We start from the raw sequence: 18,710 nt of genomic DNA on the forward strand, positions 1-18,710 counted from the left end.
GATTTGCAACATCATCATGATGAGTTTTAATTTTTTCAACATACATCTTGTCAGCTTTTACATATTCAGTATTTAACTGACGAAGTTTTGCATTTTCTTTCAAAATTTCGTCTTGATGATATCTATAGTATGTGACTTTGTTGATGCATGCTTGAGAACAAAGATTGTGATTTACCTCATCAGCTGGTGATGTGTCTAATGATAGGACATGCATGACTAATTTTACCGGCAGCACTTGTCCTAACTTTATTACTTGTCCCAACTTTATTTTCTTGGACTGATTGTTCATTTGAAGCTTATCTTCCATTATTTTAAAAGACTTGATGGTAGAAGCCAACTCTAAGAGTGTCATGGTATACAGGTTTGTGGTTCTTTTGATGGTAACCACATTGATGTTCCATGTGTAAGGTAATGAATTCAACAACTTCATGTTGATCTCAAACAAACCAATAATGATACTGACACTACTCATTTTGGTGATGAGTGACTCAAATCTGTTGATGAGAGAGCCAACCGATTCTCCTTTAATGTGTGTAAACATGTCGAATTCTCCTTTTAACATTTTTCGGCCTTCTCCCATATCCAGATTTCCTCCAAGTTTAGGTTCGTAAGACATTTTTTTATTTAACTCGATAGAATTTTTTTTTTTTTTTTGCTACAGTACCGAGTTGCTACAGTGTTTCGCATGAGTTGCTACAGTACTGAGTTGCTATAGTGCATGCGAAATTCCTTTTTTTGCATGAGTTGCTACAGTGCCGAGTTGCTAAAGTACCCCCGTGTGAAGTGCTACAGTACTCGGTAATGCGATTGCTACCCCCCCCCCCCGCGATTGCTACAGTACCTCGAAAGCGACTGCTATAGTACCCGATGCGATTTTTTTTTTTTTTTGAGAATGTAACACCCAAACTTCCAAAAAGTCAAAGACTTTAGTCTAAAAATCAATAAATCGGCCTAGATATGAGTTTTTAAGCCGAATCTGAGCACGGACACAAAAACTTAAAACACTAAAAACTTAGATTTGGTGATTCTCGTGTATTTTCAATGTGTAAGGGACTCCAAAAGAGATGAGTAACACGAAATCAACCTGAAATCCAACAAAAACTAAGATCAAAACCCGAAAAGTTTGACCCGAAAACCACAAAAAGTCGCGCCGAAAGCTCTGATACCACTTGTAGGTCCTCTAGATGGATCTAAAGATTTGACTCGGATCAATCCGTGTTTTCGGTTAGCGGAAATCACCGACAACACTCGGATCTCGGATCTTAGTTTTGTTATTCTAAAAGAGAGAAAAAGGAGAAGTAGGTGAGAGAAACTTTATTTCTAAAGGGTTTTTCTTGAAATGAAAGAGTTGGTGTGGAGAAATGGGTAGGTGACCTTTTATAGGGTCCCCATTTCTCCAAACTTACAAAATAAACGTACAAACTAAACGTACCGAGTACGTACTACACCGACTAAAAGCAAACTAAAACGACATATACAACTCTAAAAACAATATAGAATATTGGCCATACATATGGTTTAAATTTTATCCCTTCTAAAATTAGGAAACTTGGAAGATGAAACAACAAAGTTGATTACAGATTTATGGTTTAAATTGACTGAAAATGACATGTGTATGAAATATTATCAGAAATAACACAATTTAATGAAAGAAATGGTTATTCACTATGAAGAACCAACTAAGCTACAAATATATAACACACTTTGTTGTCAGAAATTAGTTGGATCAAATAGGCAACTTTTGCTGTATCATCCCTTGTAGACTTTCCCATAATTTAGGGTCGTTATAATCCTTGATAACGAGCGATGCCCCGGCATCTAGTAGCGTTTGTTTAGGGTTTCTAGTAGCCATACCAATAGCCGGCATCCCGGCTCCATTAGCTGCTTTTATGCCAGAAACAGAATCCTAGGCAACACACAAAAAGTTACGCATGAAAAACATGGAAATTGACATACGTATTGAAACAGTTGGTTATTTTAACAGATGATTGAGTTGAGTTCATACCTCAAACACAAACGTGTGATTTGGAGAAACTTTAAGTGCATTTAGAGCCTTAAGGTACGGATCAGGAAAAGGTTTTGGCCTTGCACATTCTTCCGCTAAAACTATCACTTCAAAGAAATCTTGCAGTTTAAGCATTGAAATCAGCAACTCAGCATTTGATTTTGGAGCGTTTGTTACCGCAGCCCGTTTCAAGCCAAGATCTTCTACCCATTTGCATACATTGTTCAAACCACTTATAGGTTCCAATTGTTCAACTGCCAATCTATTTATTTACTAACAAGAGTTGAAAGATGCATTTTAAGGTCAAAATGACTTGAATAACTTCAAATTGACACCTAATATGAATATTTATGCAGAAAGAACGATACCATAATAATTATAAATAACTTTAAAAGGCTGCTTTACCTCAGATGGCTTGCAAAACAGGTCTAAGCGTGTTAAACGGGTCAGACACGACACGATTAACTAAATGTGTCGTTTCCTGAAACACAAACACCGGAACTTTTATGAATGTGTAACACGACCCATTTAACACGATTAATATAACCTGGTCAGTATCACGACACGACATGTTTAACTCATCAAAAGACACGTCTTTTTAGTGTTTCTAGATTTGACCTTTTAAGGGAGAACTTACGAGTTTTTGCTTATATAATGATACAAATTACCTTCTAAACAAAGATTTTTAGTCATATGCTTGATCCATATGGATTCTAAACTTAGAACGTAATGTTTGACCTCAAAAGTCAAAGCAGGTGAGCATTCTCAACCGATCCTCTATCCCAATCTCTATAATTACACTTAAAATCACTACATATCTCTCTTCTGTTTAATTAAATAATATTTTTTTTGTACTTTAACCATTACAGTTTTCTCTCTCCACCCTATAATTTACAAAAAGTCACTATCTTTTCTCTCTCCACCCTATAATTTACACTCACAACCACTTAAAACCTCATCGTATAAACAAACTCCCCTCACAAAAATTTAGGGAACCGGATGAGAATGCTCTTAAACTAGTATTGATACAAATTACCTTCTAAACAAAGCTTCCTTGTCAACCATGAACTTCATGGCCTTTTCAAACTCCCAGTCAGGGAGAAGAACATTACAAAGCTCTTCGTTATGCTTGCCACTAATATTATTTATGAAAAAATCTTCATCGATAGGTGACCCATCAATAAATCCTATCTATAAAAACAAAAACCAAATGCTCTATAAGTATGTTTTAAGACTCAAAATGATAAAACAGAGATCAAACGGTTGAATAAAGTACCTCTTGGAGCATATCACGGAAGGCATAGTAATGGAGAGGATCCGAGTCACAAAGAGTTCCATCAATGTCGAAAAGGACCGCTTCAAGAGGAGCAATGGAAGATAATGAAGCATTGCTGCATCATTGAAGATCAAATGGACTGATTTCAAACTTTGAATTATATGAATATTTGTATTCTTTGATAACCGACGCCTGAACACGCGTAACCGGTGCCAAAACCAGTCGCGGACCTACACCTTTGGTGTAGGTGTCGGCCGACCCCTGTGAAATTTTTTTAAAAGGTATATATATATATATATATATATATTTAGGGGATGGATTTTGCGAGAAGTGATATTACAGCGAGAAGTGCGAGAAGTGAATCTCATCCATTGATTTTGTTTGATCAATGGTCATTACTCAAAATGGCACTCTTGTAATTTATTTTCACCATTTTAATGAACTTTAATACCAAAAAGGGTATGCTAGTAATTTTTAAGTATTATCATTAAAAACAAATATGTAACTCATAATTACTTAACTAGTTAATTAAATCTTCCCATTAAAGCCACAACTAATTTTTTTCTTTTGAAAATCATTTAATATTTTTGGTTTATTATCATTTTGAAGGCTTACAAATGCTTTATCTAATCTTATGGATGATGAATATCTTATTATTTGCAGGTGTACAGTGAAGCTGGTAAAAACCTCTTATATCCATATGAAGTGTAGGTACGTACGTACACACATACATACGTAGGTACGTACGTACCTACGTCCCTACATGTGTACGCTCCTATGTACGCACATACACACATACATACGTAGGTGCGTACCTACCTACATCCCTATGTGCGGATATACCTGCATGCTTACGTATGTACGTCCCTACGTGCGTAGGTACCTACGTGCCTACGAATGTACATGCCTATGTAATTATGTAAGTACATACATTCATAAAGTGTATGGCGTACGTATGAGTTTCATTTAATTGGAATATACATGATAATTTCGATAATTTTGTAATAGTTATTAAAAATTCATGTAAGATATATGTGTCATTTAACAAACAAAATAAAGTAAATACATGTTAATATTCAAATAAAATTTAAGTTACAATATTTTTTTTTGTAACTTACTAATAGTAATTAATAGTTACCACAAAAAGAAAATTGTTCACTTGACTAACATGCCCTTATAATTAATAATTAAATAAATAAGAAGAAAAATTATGATTAGTTCTAATCACTTCTCGCTCTAAAAGTACTTCTGAAAAGAACCAAATCCTATATATATGTGTGTGTGTGTGTGTGTGTATGTTAAATTCCTTATCGACCCTATGAAGTTTTGACACCGGCCCTCTTCCGACACCTATGAAATTTTTTTCGACCCGAATCAAAGTAACCCTTTTTTTGAATCGACCCGTTCCGGCATGTGACCCGTTTGCCCGTCTTAAATAAATAACAAAGCCTTATTAAAACAATTATATTATATTATATTATATTATATTATATTATATTATATTATATTATATTATATTATATTATATTATATTATATTATATTATATTATATTATATTATATTATATTATATATACTGAAGAAACACTAATCGACCCCGGGCAGATTATGGACAATCTGGGGGTTAAATAGATGTTTCCCACGAGGATTATGTCCGGCAAAGAAGGTTGTTCTTCAGGTGACCTGCAAAACAGACACCATAAGCTCGTCACTGAGAAGGGGGGGGGTTCCTCCTTGTGACCACCCTCCGGCGTGAGAATCAGACTAGATTGCTCTGAATATAAGTGTATATTAAGAGATTGCTAGAGAAGATAAGATGATAATACCGTTCCAAGGTGTTGGAGTATTTATAGCCGAAGGTAGGTTTCCAAGCAGGTACAGCCAGCTGTATAATATTCCTGTTCCACCAACTGTGGGCTGCGTACGTGCCATGCTGGTTGGTGGATAGGCAGCGGCTGATAGTGACATGGCCGGCTGTGTACTATTCCTATTCCACCAACTGCAGGCTATGTACGTGCCACGATGAGGGTTGGTGGGTAGGCAGCGGCTGATGGTGACATTTTGTACTAGAGCATGCTCCTCCTCGTACTGTTGTCGGTGAGCTGTCACCCTGTGATTGGATCATGGGCTGCTTTGGTCAGATCTTGTCTATTTTGTCCATACCTTGGCAGGTATAGTACAACAGATCTTCCAGAAGCGTACAGACTGGCTCAATTGGGCGGGAGTATTCCCGCCTTGCTCATTCCTTCAGGTGACTACTGAATTATTGAGAGTTAGTGCCTTGTGTGTGTAGCCTTGCTGTTAGTGCGGGTAGCCTTCCCTGATGGCTTGTATCCGCAGCTGCGGGAACAGGCGGGGTACTTCACCATTGGGAGGATTTTCCTGCGGGAACAGCTTGCGTATTGCGCATAAGGACGTCATTTCTCTGAGCGTGGTGGGTCCTGCGGATCCAGTTGGTCTTTGCGCAGACGTCCCTTTAAGGTGAGTCTTGCGGGTTCAACTGCGCAGACGTCCCTCTTCGAGGAGTCTTGCGGGTTTAACTGCGCAGACGTCCCTCTTCGAGGTGAGTCTTGCGGGTCCAACTGGGCTCTGCTGGGACCTACCTCTTCAAGTCCCCCCAGTCCAATGTTCTTCTCATGAATTGTTAATGAGGTGAACTTTTGGACTTAAGCAAGGGGTTTTGAAAAGGGTTTTTAGCTTTAAGGTTTTCCTTGGGGATTCTTCCCGCGGTTTTCCTAATGTCACTCGCAGAAATTCCCGACTTTTCTGCCTGATCTTTGGGTATGATGCGGGTAGGTGTGTAACCTCCTCGCAAGTCAGGAGCGTTAAGTTTCACTTGTGTAGATTCTCCACGAGGTTTTGGTAGTTGGACATAGTGATCAATTATGTCAGACAACCAATTCCATCTTGGAGCTTCAGACAATCTAGTCCTCAACGTTCTCGCTCTGCGGGGATGTTATTTCCCTTTCCGCAAGCATGGCCAGAAGATCCTTGTTGGTTTCAATTCCCTGCAAGTGCTAAGTATGTGAAGGGTTTCGCCTTGACACTGTACCCACACTCGTCTTATAGTTTCTTTACTTCCAAGGTATTCTTGGCTTCAATTCCCTGCAAGTGCTAGGTTTGTGAAGGGTTTCGCCTTGATACTGTACCCGCACTTGTCTTACGGTTTCTTGGGTACCAAGGTAAGGGGGTATATTCCCTCTTATTTTTGAATCTTTGAATATTTTTGAATCTTTTTGAAATTCGAAGAGTTGGTGAAAGGATAAGAACAGTCCAAACTGTTGAAGGGACGGTTGCGTAGTCCGATGGTTTCTTCTGACAGTTTCAGGACGTGCAGGAAGTTATGGCGACGTAACAGTATATGGTCATTCCAGACGCTTTTTCAGGCGCGAGTTTTCGGGCGCGTGGCCGCGAAATTTATGGCACGCGTCCTGTCAACAGCTTTTGCCAGCTTGCTTTTGCCACGTGTCATAGTTTCATTGCACATGCGCTTTCTCTCTCCTCCGCATTAAATTCATCGCATTTATTGCGATGAGTATATAAAGGGGGAGAGGGTGCATCTTAATCCACACCTTCACCTCTCTTCTTCTTCTAAACGATTTTCGGCGAATACTCTAACTTTTCCGTCGAGCATTCTCCTGAAATCGTTCTTCTTTACATCCAAAACATGTCTTCTGCTCATGATCCTGAGGCTACTGGCGAGGAGTCTGATGTGTACACGGAGAACCCGATGTCATCGTCTGATAAGGACGATAAGAGTACTGCTGGCGAGTGCCAGTGTGCTCTTACCGTCGAGGCGTATCAGTACATTGTCAGGAAGTTCATGCTCGAGTCTTTCGAGCCTGAGTTTCCCGGGCCTCATCAGACGGTGTACGATGCCCCCAAAGGCAAGATAGGGGTATATGCTGCTTTCTTCGTCTATGGGAATCTCCGGTTCCCATTGACGAAGTTTGTTTACCGTGTTGTGGAGAGACACGGTGTACATCTGACGGAGGTACACCCAATGGCGATCGCCAAGATCCGCCATTTTGAATGGGTGTGCCTCATTCTTGGGGTGGAGCCCCATGTCGACCGCCCGATGACCTTCTACTCTTGGAGGTGCATCCAAGGCTGGTACACCCTGGTCACCCGGATCAAGGGTTTGAAGATCTGCGCTACCGAGCGCAGTCTTCGGTCTTGGAAGCGGGAGTTCTTTTACATCTCTGCCCGTGTCGTCCCCATAGCGATGACATTCAAGAACGGGAGAGCACTCCCCAGCCTTCACGCCTCCAACTACCAGGAGGCGGAATGGTTTTCCAAGATTTCCCGGATCCAGTCTCCGGTTTACCGCTTTGCGGAGTCCGGGAAGGTGATGCTCGGGATGAGCATGGTGTGGAAGGATGCTGGGGCGGAGACGCCACAGATTCCCATCGTCCTTGAATACAGTTTGAACTTTATCCCTTACGGTATGCTCCGTCTTCGTTGCTGATTTAGGATTTTTCTTCTAACTGCTTTTTTTTCAGAGGGGAATGACTTGCAATCGCTTCTGCATCCGCGGGAAGCTGATGGTCCCGCTCGGATGGGTACCCATGCTCTTGATGAGAACGAGTTTCCCATCTTGGAGCAGACGAGGGATCGGTTTGTGGAGGTCTACCCGCCGGGCCACCCGATTCTGAGCGCCACGCGGCCAGGTAAGGAGTTATTTAACCCTCGCCCTCTCAATGCTGAAACCTCTGCTGGAATTCCTCTAATTCTGTCATCTTCTGATGAGGAATCTGCAGACGGTCCTTTCTTCACACGGAAGAAGAAGGCTGCTGGCGGGAAGGGCAAGGCGAAGGTTGCCTTCACCGTCGATCAGGGGAACCGGTCTAACTCGGAGACCGAGAGCGAGGAGGCGGCGGGGAACCCAGGTGGTGTTGAGACCACTGCTCCGGAGGCTGAGACGACTGTCACCTCTGAGCAGCCCAGGACGACGACGGTGACCGGTATGAAGAGGCCGGCTCCATCGGGTTCATCCCCGCCTGTTCGCACCTTCAAGCTCAAAAGGACCCGTAAGTATAAACTTCCTTTAACTGCATAGCTTTCCGCCATTATACTTATATATCTTCTTTGTGTAGGCGTGGATGCTACCGCATTCCATGGTGGAGCGGGAAGGAGCACCTTCGGACCCATGACGGTAGGCTTGGTCAACCTACCTGAGGCGATGACCCAGGCGACTGCGCCTGCTTCAGTTGTTGGTTCAGTTGCTCACCCGGTTGAGCCAACTGTTCCAACTGTGATGACGTCTCCGCCGGCTGTCAGTGCCATATTCACTGATTCCTTCACTGAGCCGGCGGTGAGTGTTTCTGTGGATTCTTCCGCAGCCGCGGCCACGGTTGTGAGTTCACCTCCGTTGGTTTCCACCGCGGCAGCCTCCCCCACGCCTCCTCCGGCGCCGGAGACTACGGCCGGTCCATCAGGTATGCACGGGGTTGGGGTGTCTAACCAATCCTTGCCTCCTTCTCATCTCCCTGACCTTTTGGATGGATATCCCTTAGGTTCAGGTGATGGGTTTGGTGGCTATCGGCCTGTTGTCGACCCTACAGGTGCGTAGGGTTATCTTGGCCTGATATCCTTATCGTTTTTTTTTTTTTTTTTTTGCTAACTGTTTGTTGTTTTATTGCAGTTCGTGATTCCAACGAGGTGTACGCTCCTCGGTGGAATATCCGCCGGGGAACGACCCTCCGGACTGCTGAGGATTGTGTCGAGTGGACACGCCACGCCGCCCCCGCTGGTGCGCTGGGAGAGGCCATGGCCAGCTACCAGGAGGGTAGGCTGTCCAACGAGCTTCGGATTCTCCTTGCCCGGATGCAGACGCGCGTCGAGCTGCTTTGTCGTGAAAACAACAAGTTAAAGGCAGCTCGTAGCCTGGAAGTGGCTCAGGCGCGGGCTATCCGGGAGGAGAATGCGAAGCTTGCCGCCGTTGCTGCGGAAAAGGAGAAGTCCTTCAAGGCCCTCGAGGTTGAAGTTCAGGCCCGGCTCGAGGCCCGTTCCAAGGCTGCCCAAGCTGTTAACGAACAGCTTCGGCTGGCCAGGGAAACTGCATGGAACGCAACCGAGAGGGCCACCAAGGCTGAAGCTGTTGCTGAGCCTCTACGCATCGAGAATGAGGAACTTAAAGCCAAATTAGAGAGGCTCCAGCAGGCTCATGATGCCTTGGCCATGGAAGATGCCAAGAAGCTCCAAGAGATCTTGGACCAGAGGGGGGTGCTTGACCACACTGAGCGTAAGCTAAAGGGCGTCGAAGAGGCTGCAGCCAAAGATGTGTTGCTTGCCAACCTCACAAAGAACGAAGCCGAACGCGCCCGTAATGAAGCTCAAGCTGCCCTCCAGGAGGCTCTGGTTACTAAGGAATGGCTTCTTCGAGAAGCGTTGTTGCAGGTCTGCGCAGCTTCCTAACTTCTAACTTCTTTACGCTTTTCCTTACACTTGAGTTTTTGATATACTTCTGTTTTGTAGGTTGTGCATCGGGTGTTCACGAACACATCATATGACGATGCGATGAGCGCAGCCCTCAACGCTTCTCATGAGGATGGGGAAAAGGCTGGCTTCTTGCTTGGTCTAGGGTTTGTTGAACAAGGCATCCCGCCTTCCAACTTCCCTCTTTACAATGTGGATACTGAAGCTGCGTATGACCAAGCAGTGAATCAGTATGCTGCCTTCCCGCATCCGGTGGTGGAGAAGGTAAACGAGATTGCTGCTGCTGATGATGGGCTAGCTATCCTCAAAGCTTTCCTTGAACCGCCACACTCTACTGATGGTGCGGGTCCAAGTGGAAGTGGTCCTGAAGCTTGATCCTTTAAATCCCTTTCCACCATTAGAGTAGATTTTTATTTTTGTATAGATTCTCTTGTATGCGGGTATGTACCCAGCAATCCTTGTAATATTTGAATTTCGATGGAATAAAGATTATTTGCTAATGCCTCGCCTTGTTTTTTTTCACGCATATTTTGGTTTAACTTAGCAATTTCTTGAGTACTTGGATAAGTTAACTTTTCAACGTGGCAGATAATAAGTTAAAGTTTTGCTTCCTTTTTCGTGATTGTGCGGGTATGACCGTCACTTTCACTTAGTAGGATGGCTAACTTTACTTATATCTGACCTGCGTGGAAGTTTTCCTCATCTTTTCCTTAAAAATTTTCTAAGTATTTTGAATAAGTTAACCTTTGGACGCGCGGTTGTTAATAGGTTAGTGTTAAGTTTCCTCTATCATGATTGTGCGGGTAGGACCGTCACTTTCATTTAGTGGGATGACCAAACTTTACCTATAACTGACCTGCGTGAAGGTTTTCCTTATCTTTTGTTTAGAAATTTTTACCGTTTTATGTGTTTATGCGGGTTTTGCCGCCTTCCACACGCAACGACTTACTTCTTTCCATACTTATTTATGCAGTGAATACCGGCATATCAGTGTGGGAAGTTCATAAGTATAAAGGTAAGGCTATCAACACAATGTGAAAGGAGAATCATTTCCATTAGAAGTGGCTCTAAGCCTTTTCTTTACAAGTTTGGAATTGATCTACATGTAACATTTGCGTAATTGAGCTCCATTCTATGTTCTTGGGATGGGAGTGCCATCGAGCCTTTCGAGCCGGTATGCGCCCTTTCCCAAAACTTCTTTGATAATGTATGGCCCTTCCCAGACCGGGGCCAACTTTCCTGGGCGTTCTTGGTTCGAAGCCTCGTTGTTACGCAGTATGTAGTCTCCTACATTGAAGTTGCAGAGTTTTACCCGCGTGTTGTAGTACTTTTGCATTTGTCGCTTGTAGTTCTCTTCACGCACTGCGGCTAAGTCTCTGCGTTCTTCGGTTAGCATAAGGTCTAACCGTCTTTCCGCATCATTGTCTTCCGACTGAATCAAGACCCTTGGTGAGGGTAAACCAATTTCGACCGGGACCATGGCTTTAGTGCCATAAGTGAGGCTGAACGGGGTTTCTCCCGTACTAGCCTTTTTCAGCGTTCTGTTTGCCCAAAGGACGTGTGGAACTTCGTCCACCCAGCCGAATCTGTGTTCCAAGAGTCTTTTCTTTATGCAGTCAACGATGCTTTTATTTGCTCTTTCCACCTCACCATTACCCTGCGGGTGCGCCACTGAGGTAATGGTGTGGGTGATTTGAAGTTCTTCCAGCCACTCTTGTAGCTTCTTGTCAGCAAAGTTGGTGCCGTTGTCGCTCACCAAAGTCTGTGGAAGTCCAAAACGACAAATAATAAATTCCCAAATAAATTTTTTGATATGTTTTGCGGTTGTTTGGGCTAAGGGTTTTGCTTCTATCCACTTGGTGAAGTAGTCGATGGCTACCACTAGGAATTGAACATTTCCTGCTGCTGTGGGAAATGGGCCTGTCACATCGATGACCCACTTCTGGAATGGCCACGAAGAGGTGACTGGAACAAATTCATTGTTCGGGCGATGCATGTTGGGTGCGTAAAGCTGGCAAGACCTACATTTTCTGATGTATGCCAGCGCATCCGTATGCATCCCCGGCCAAAAGTATCCCGCGTTGTTTAGCTTGGCTACAACAGCGCGTGGACCTGCGTGTACTCCACAGATGCCCTCGTGTACTTCCCTTAGGAGGTAGTCAGCATCTTGGTTGTCTACGCATCTTAGGAGTAGGCCAAGAAAGTTACGTCTGTAAAGGATGTCATCGATGAGTTGATAGTTCAGTGCTTTACAACGTATTTTTCTTGCCTGTGTTTTTGACTCTGGTAGTATACCCGCCGCAAGGTAATTTATTATTGGTGTCATCCACGTTTCTGTGTCGGTTTGGATGACACAGATTTCCTTGTGCGGGACTGATGGTGCTCCAAGAAGTTCAATGCGGATATCCTTTCCCAAGTGGGTGAAGGCTAACGATGCAAGCTTGCTTAACGCATCCGCAGATTTGTTCTCGCTACGCTTGACGTGTATGACTTTACAATCATTAAAATCGCGCATAAGGGTTTTTGCTTGTGCGAGGTACAGGGCCATTGTGTCGTTCACGGCTGTGTACGTCCCGTTTATTTGGTTGGCTACTAACATGGAATCCACGTGGGCTTCCAAGTTTTTCACTCCCATCTTACGCGCAATTCTCAGCCCGGCTAAGAATGCTTCATACTCTGCTTCGTTATTCGTACTTGGGAAATCCAGTCGAATAGCGTAAGTGTATTCTTGGCCTGCTGGATTGGTTAGTTTCAACCCTGCGCCTGAACCCTCGTTGCTGGCTGCTCCATCAGTGTAGAATCGCCAGACCTCATGGATGCCCTGTGCTGGGGAGGGTTGAGCCTCCTCCTGGCACTCTTTCTCCCGCGAAGCGGGGACTTCTGCAATAAAGTCGGCCAAGACCTGGCCCTTTATGGCTGGTCTTGGCTTGTACTTTATCGCGTATTCTCCCAATTCTATTGCCCATTTGGCTAGTCGTCCCGACAATTCGGGTTTGCCTAGAACGTTTGCAAGTTTGAAGTTGGTGAGAACGGTGATAGGGTGACCTTGGAAATATCGTCTTAGCCTGCGTGAAGCCTGTACAAGTGCTAAGACTAATTTTTCCAGGGTAGAGTACCGGGTTTCTACGTCTGTTAGGACACGGCTAACATAATAGATTGGCATCTGGATGCCTTTCCGCTCTGCTAGCAGGACTGCTCCGGTTGCTCTATCTGTGGCGGAAAGGTATAGGATTAATTCCTCCCCCGCTTCTGGTGCTGTGAGCGTTGGGAGTTCGATCAAGCGTGACCGAATCTCCTGAAAAGCTGCTTCCACTTCTGGTGTCCAGCGGAAGTGCGTTTTCTTTAAGCAGTTTCTCAATGTTGACACCAATGGAAACGACTTATCCGCATGGTTTGCCAAAAAGCGGTTGAGTGCGACTAGTCGTCCATTCAGTGTCTGAGCTTGCTTGATGGTAGTAGGTGATTCCATTTTGATAATGGCTTCAACCTTTTCAGGGTTCGCTCTGAAGCCATCTTTGGTAACGATGACTCCTAAGAACTTCCCTTCTTCCATCCCAAAGGAACACTTGCTCGGGTTGAGCTTCATGTTTATCTTCCTGAGTGTGTTGAAAGTTTCTTCGATGTCTTTCAACATCGCTTCTGCGTCAAGGCTTTTGATGACCAAGTCATCCATGTAGACTTCCAAGTTCCTCCCAATTTGGGCATGAAACTCTTTGTCCATCAGGCGTTGGTATGTGGACCCGGCATTCTTAAGTCCGAATGGCATCATTTGATAACAAAATGTGCCATCGGGCATCCGAAAAGCGGTTTTGTCCTGATCATCAATGGCCATGTGGATTTGATGGTACCCCTTATACGCATCCAGGAAGCATTTAAGGCGAAACTGTGCTAACGAATCTACCTTAAGATCAATTTCGGGTAACGGATAACAATCTTTGGGGCATGCTTTGTTTAAGTCTTTGAAATCTATGCACATGCGCCATTGTTTGTTATTCTTCGGTACCATAACGGGATTTGCAACCCATGTTTGATATCTGCTAACGCGTACGATGCCCGCGTCAAGGAGTTCCTTGACTTGGGTTCTACACGCGTTAGCTTGTTCCGCCCCCATTACTCTGCGCTTTTGTATGACTGGCGTAAAAGCCGGGTCACACTTGAGCTTATTCTCTGCCTTACTTCGAGGTACACCAGTCATGTCAGCCGGTGTCCACGCGAAGATGTCAGCGTTTTTCTGTAGTAAGCGTTTGAGTTAGGTGCGCGTAGGATCAGTGATTGTTGGGCCAATGGTAACAGCCTGGTCAGGGTATTTGCCATTGAAGGCCCATTCTTCTGGTTCGGTGATGGTTGGTTTAGCCATCTTTGGTTTGGGTTTAGATGAGACAGATGCGATGCATACCTGGGGAATGCCGGTGATCATCGCTACACCCTCCGCTGTTGGCCATCCCATCATGCCGTGGACTGAAGATACCACGGCATTGAATCTTGCCATCCCGTCTCTCCCGAAGAGAATGTCGTACGTGTGGTGTGGCTTTCTCATCACGACAAAGTCCACATCTTCTGTGCGGGAGTGTTTCCCGTCCGTGAGAATGACGGGGAAAGATAGGATTCCCAGGGGGTGTTTGTGCTGCCGTCAAACCCTTCCATCGAGGCGCAGACCGTTTCCAGGCGTTCCTTGTCTTCGTCGTCTAGCTTGTCGAAGAACTGCCTGTACATCACCGTTGACGAGGCGCCGTTGTCAACAAGAGTGCGGGAAGTGATGTAGTGCCCCAGCTGGCTTTTGATGATGATAGGGCCTTCCTTGCTGGGTCCTCCTGGAACTCGCAGGAAGCGCACATCAGCTTCCTTCCACGCGCATGGTTCTGTCGTTCGTCTTTTTCTTCCTCTGATGTTACTATGAATCATGTGGATGCTGATGTCAACGGGCTTTCGTCCGTTGCCTTTGTATCGTTTCTCATTCCTCCCTCCATTCTTGATTGATGCCACGAGGTGCGTAAGTCTTCCATCCTTGACGAATGTTTCAACAATATCCTTCAAGGATGTACACTCCTCAGTGTTGTGACCCTTTGTCCCGTGGAAGTCACAGGATTTGCTCTAATCGGCATTAGGTCGCTGCCGGATCATTGGAGCTTTTGGCCATGGGAGTTTTTCGGTGGCAAATATCTCCGTGACGCTTTTTGTGAGTGGCGTCCATCGGTGTTGTCGGCTTGATGGGTGCGTGTTATCCCTTCCGCCTACTAGAGTGCGAGAGCTGGATGAGGTGTCAAACTTTACTCTTGACTGCCAGATACCCAACTTCCTCTTTTTGTTTTGCCGGGCGGTCCGGACGTTGTTTTCTCTAGTCCTCTGCGTGTAGAGGTTTGTACTCTGGGGAAGATCCCTACCCAGTTGCTTCTCCATTTCGGCAAAGCGCTTGGCCGCCGTCATGATGGCATCCCATGTGGATGGCATGCCGTCTTTACCCGTCAACATGCGGATAAGCTCTGGGTATTCAGCACCCTGGATGAAAGCGGCTTGAACAAGATCTTCGCTTATGTTGCCCAGGCTAAGCTTCTTTGAGTTGAAGCGAGTGATGAAGTCTAGTAAAGATTCATCCTCCTCTCTAACGCAGTTGAGGATCGTCCACTGTTCTTCAGTGTATTTCCTCTGTTGACTGAAGTGCTGGCTGAACTTATGTTGGAAGTCCGCCCAATCATAGATGTGGTGGACTGGTAAGCGATCAAACCACGCCCTGGCCGCTCCAACCAGCGTCATCTGGAACATGTAACACCACGTGGGTTCCGTCCAGTTACTGACGGTTGCCCCCGCTATGAATCTGTTCAAGTGATCGTCTGGGTCGGATAGACCATCATAAGTGCCGATGTTGGACATCTGTTTGGCACTTCTCGGGGCGATTGCTTCCGCAATGTCCCCTGCAAACTTGGACGTTCCCGCATTTGCAGCAGTAGGTCTAAAGGTTCTGGAGAAGTCACGTGGGTTTCCCCCCGCGTTCCTCGGTTTGAAGGTTTCTCCAAAATTCCTTCTTGGTTGGAAGTCCGTTTCCTTACGCTTCCCTTTCGCCCTATGGCGAGAGTTTGCGTCGGTGTCGGATTCCACCCGATTTTCGTCTGAGTACTCGCACTCACTGCTCATATTGAGCTGTTGTCGAGTGCTTCCGAATTCGTCAGCCTGTTGGATTGAACGCAAGCGTTCATCCAACTCAGCTTGGAATTCCTTTTGACGTGCTTCGGCCCACGCTTTAACTTGATCGAGTGTTTGGCGGGGAAGCCTCGTCTGTTGTCTCTCCAACTGGGCATCGGTGAATCCCAGGGAGAGATTGTTTACTGCACTTGCCCCGGCTTGGGTAACCGGGGTAGTGTTCGTAAAATGTGTATGCTCGCCGGTGTTCCCCCCAGTAGCTGGGGTTGTGGTTACCGGGGTTTCTTGGTTACTTGCTGGCCTTGGGACCGGAGTAACGTTAACCATCTTTCTAAAAGTTTTGAAAAAGCTTGAAAGAGAATAAGTTCTAGCTTTTATGCACGGATGGCGCCAATGAAGAAACACTAATCGACCCCGGGCAGATTATGGACAATCTGGGGGTTAAATAGATGTTTCCCACGAGGATTATGTCCGGAAAAGAAGGTTGTTCTTCAGGTGACATGCAAAACAGACACCGTAAGCTCGTCACTGAGAAGGGGGGGGGGGTTCCTCCTTGTGACCACCCTCCGGCGTGAGAATCAGACTAGATTGCTCTGAATATAAGTGTATATTAAGAGATTGCCAGAGAAGATAAGATGATAATACCGTTCCAAGGTGTTGGAGTATTTATAGCCGAAGGTAGGTTTCCAAGCAGGTACAGCCAGCTGTATAATATTCCTGTTCCACCAACTGTGGGCTGCGTACGTGCCATGCTGGTTGGTGGATAGGCAGCGGCTGATAGTGACATGGCCGGCTGTGTACTATTCATATTCCACCAACTGCAGGCTATGTACGTGCCACGATGAGGGTTGGTGGGTAGGCAGCGGCTGATGGTGACATTTTGTACTAGAGCATGCTCCTCCTCGTACTGTTGTCGGTGAGCTGTCACCCTGTGATTGGATCATGGGCTGCTTTGGTCAGATCTTGTCTATTTTGTCCATACCTTGGCAGGTATAGTACAACAGATCTTCCAGAAGCGTACAGACTGGCTCATTTAGGCGGGAGTATTCCCGCCTTGCTCATTCCTTCAGGTGACTACTGAATTATTGAGAGTTAGTGCCTTGTGTCTGTAGCCTTGCTGTTAGTGCGGGTAGCCTTCCCTGATGGCTTGTATCCGCAGCTGCGGGAACAGGCTGGGTACTTCACCATTGGGAGGATTTTCCTGCGGGAACAGCTTGCGTACTGCGCATAAGGACGTCATCTCTCTGAGCGTGGTGGATCCTGCGGATCCAGTTGGTCTTTGCGCAGACGTCCCTCTAAGGTGAGTCTTGCGGGTTCAACTGCGCAGACGTCCCTCTTCGAGGAGTATTGCGGGTTTAACTGCGCAGACGTCCCTCTTCGAGGTGAGTCTTGCGGGTCCAACTGGGCTCTGCTGGGACCTACCTCTTCGCAGACGTACCCCTCCAACTGGGATCTGCTGGGACCTACCCCTCCAACTGGGCTCTGCTGGGTCGAAGAGGGACGTCAGAGGGACGTCTGCGCAGTTGAACCCGCAAGACTCACCTTAGAGGGACGTCTGCGCAAAGACCAGCTGGATCCGCAGGACCCACCACGCTCAGAGAGATGACCTCCTTATGCGCAGTACGTAAGCTGTTCCCGCAGGAAAATCCTCCCAATGGTGAAGTACCCCGCCTGTTCCCGCAGCTGCGGATACAAGCCATCAGGGAAGGCTACCCGCACTAACAGCAAGGCTACACACACAAGGCACTAACTCTCAATAATTCAGTAGTCACCTGAAGGAATGAGCAAGGCGGGAATACTCCCGCCCAAATGATCCAGTCTGTACGCTTCTGGAAGATCTGTTGTACTATACCTGCCAAGGTATGGACAAAATAGACAAGATCTGACCAAAGCAGCCCATGATCCAATCACAGGGTGACAGCTCACCGACAACAGTACGAGGAGGAGCATGCTCTAGTACAAAATGTCACCATCAGCCGCTGCCTACCCACCAACCCTCATCGTGGCACGTACATAGCATGCAGTTGGTGGAATAGGAATAGTACACTACCGGCCATGTCACTATCAGCCGCTGCCTATCCACCAACCAGCATGGCACGTACGCAGCCCACAGTTGGTGGAACAGGAATATTATACAGCTGGCTGTACCTGCTTGGAAACCTACCTTCGGCTATAAATACTCCAACACCTTGGAACGGTATTATCATCTTATCTTCTCTGGCAATCTCTTAATATACACTTATATTCAGAGCAATCTAGTCTGATTCTCACGCCGGAGGGTGGTCACAAGGAGGAACCCCCCCCCCTTCTCAGTGACGAGCTTACGGTGTCTGTTTTACAGGTCACCTGAAGAACAACCTTCTTTGCCGGACATAATCCTCGTGGGAAACATCTATTTAACCCCCAGATTGTCCATAATCTGCCCGGGGTCGATTAGTGTTTCTTCATATACCTACCTGTTAATTGGGTAAGAGGTTGATGAAATCCTTGTGGAGAACGATGGGAAATGTAGTTTTGTGCGTAAAATTGGATTATTGGGAAAGAGGTGAAGAGAAGTAGTGAGCGTTGACATATTATATTATGTTGAGCGTTACTGTTACTATTTCTTTCACCAGACTTTTTGGAGCTCTGTCTGATTGCCATAGGATTTGGGTGGAGGAAACATAACATAACATAACTAGCGATTACAGCCAAACATGTTACTTTGGATTATGCCTTGTTGGATCTTTTGATTCTAAATCTGATTTGGGTCCACAAGTTTAACCACAAATTTCAAACTCTTTCTTTGAGTTAAATATAGTGGGTAGAGGTGTACAAACCGGTTTAAAACTTAAAACCGGTTCAGGTTAAAACCGG

The 18,710-nt window shown here is 45.6% G+C and overlaps 1 protein-coding gene across 1 annotated transcript; it reads right to left on the reverse strand.

Moving 5' to 3' along the window:
* Positions 1-1,623: 1,623 nt before the first annotated feature.
* On the reverse strand, positions 1,624-18,426 carry LOC143577034 (haloacid dehalogenase-like hydrolase domain-containing protein Sgpp). The gene is made up of 5 exons (XM_077060984.1): positions 18,311-18,426; positions 3,282-3,396; positions 3,042-3,196; positions 2,006-2,267; positions 1,624-1,906 (listed from the first exon to the last, which is right to left on the reverse strand). The coding sequence occupies exons 1-5, from the start codon at positions 18,424-18,426 to the stop codon at positions 1,727-1,729; spliced, it is 828 nt and encodes a 275-aa protein (XP_076917099.1). The 3' UTR covers positions 1,624-1,726.
* Positions 18,427-18,710: the final 284 nt, after the last annotated feature.

The sequence above is a fragment of the Bidens hawaiensis genome, unplaced genomic scaffold, assembly GCF_021521415.1.
Source record: "Bidens hawaiensis isolate Kalapana, Puna unplaced genomic scaffold, B.hawaiensis_p1.1 tig00028457_1, whole genome shotgun sequence".
NCBI classification, from domain to species: domain Eukaryota; kingdom Viridiplantae; phylum Streptophyta; class Magnoliopsida; order Asterales; family Asteraceae; genus Bidens; species Bidens hawaiensis.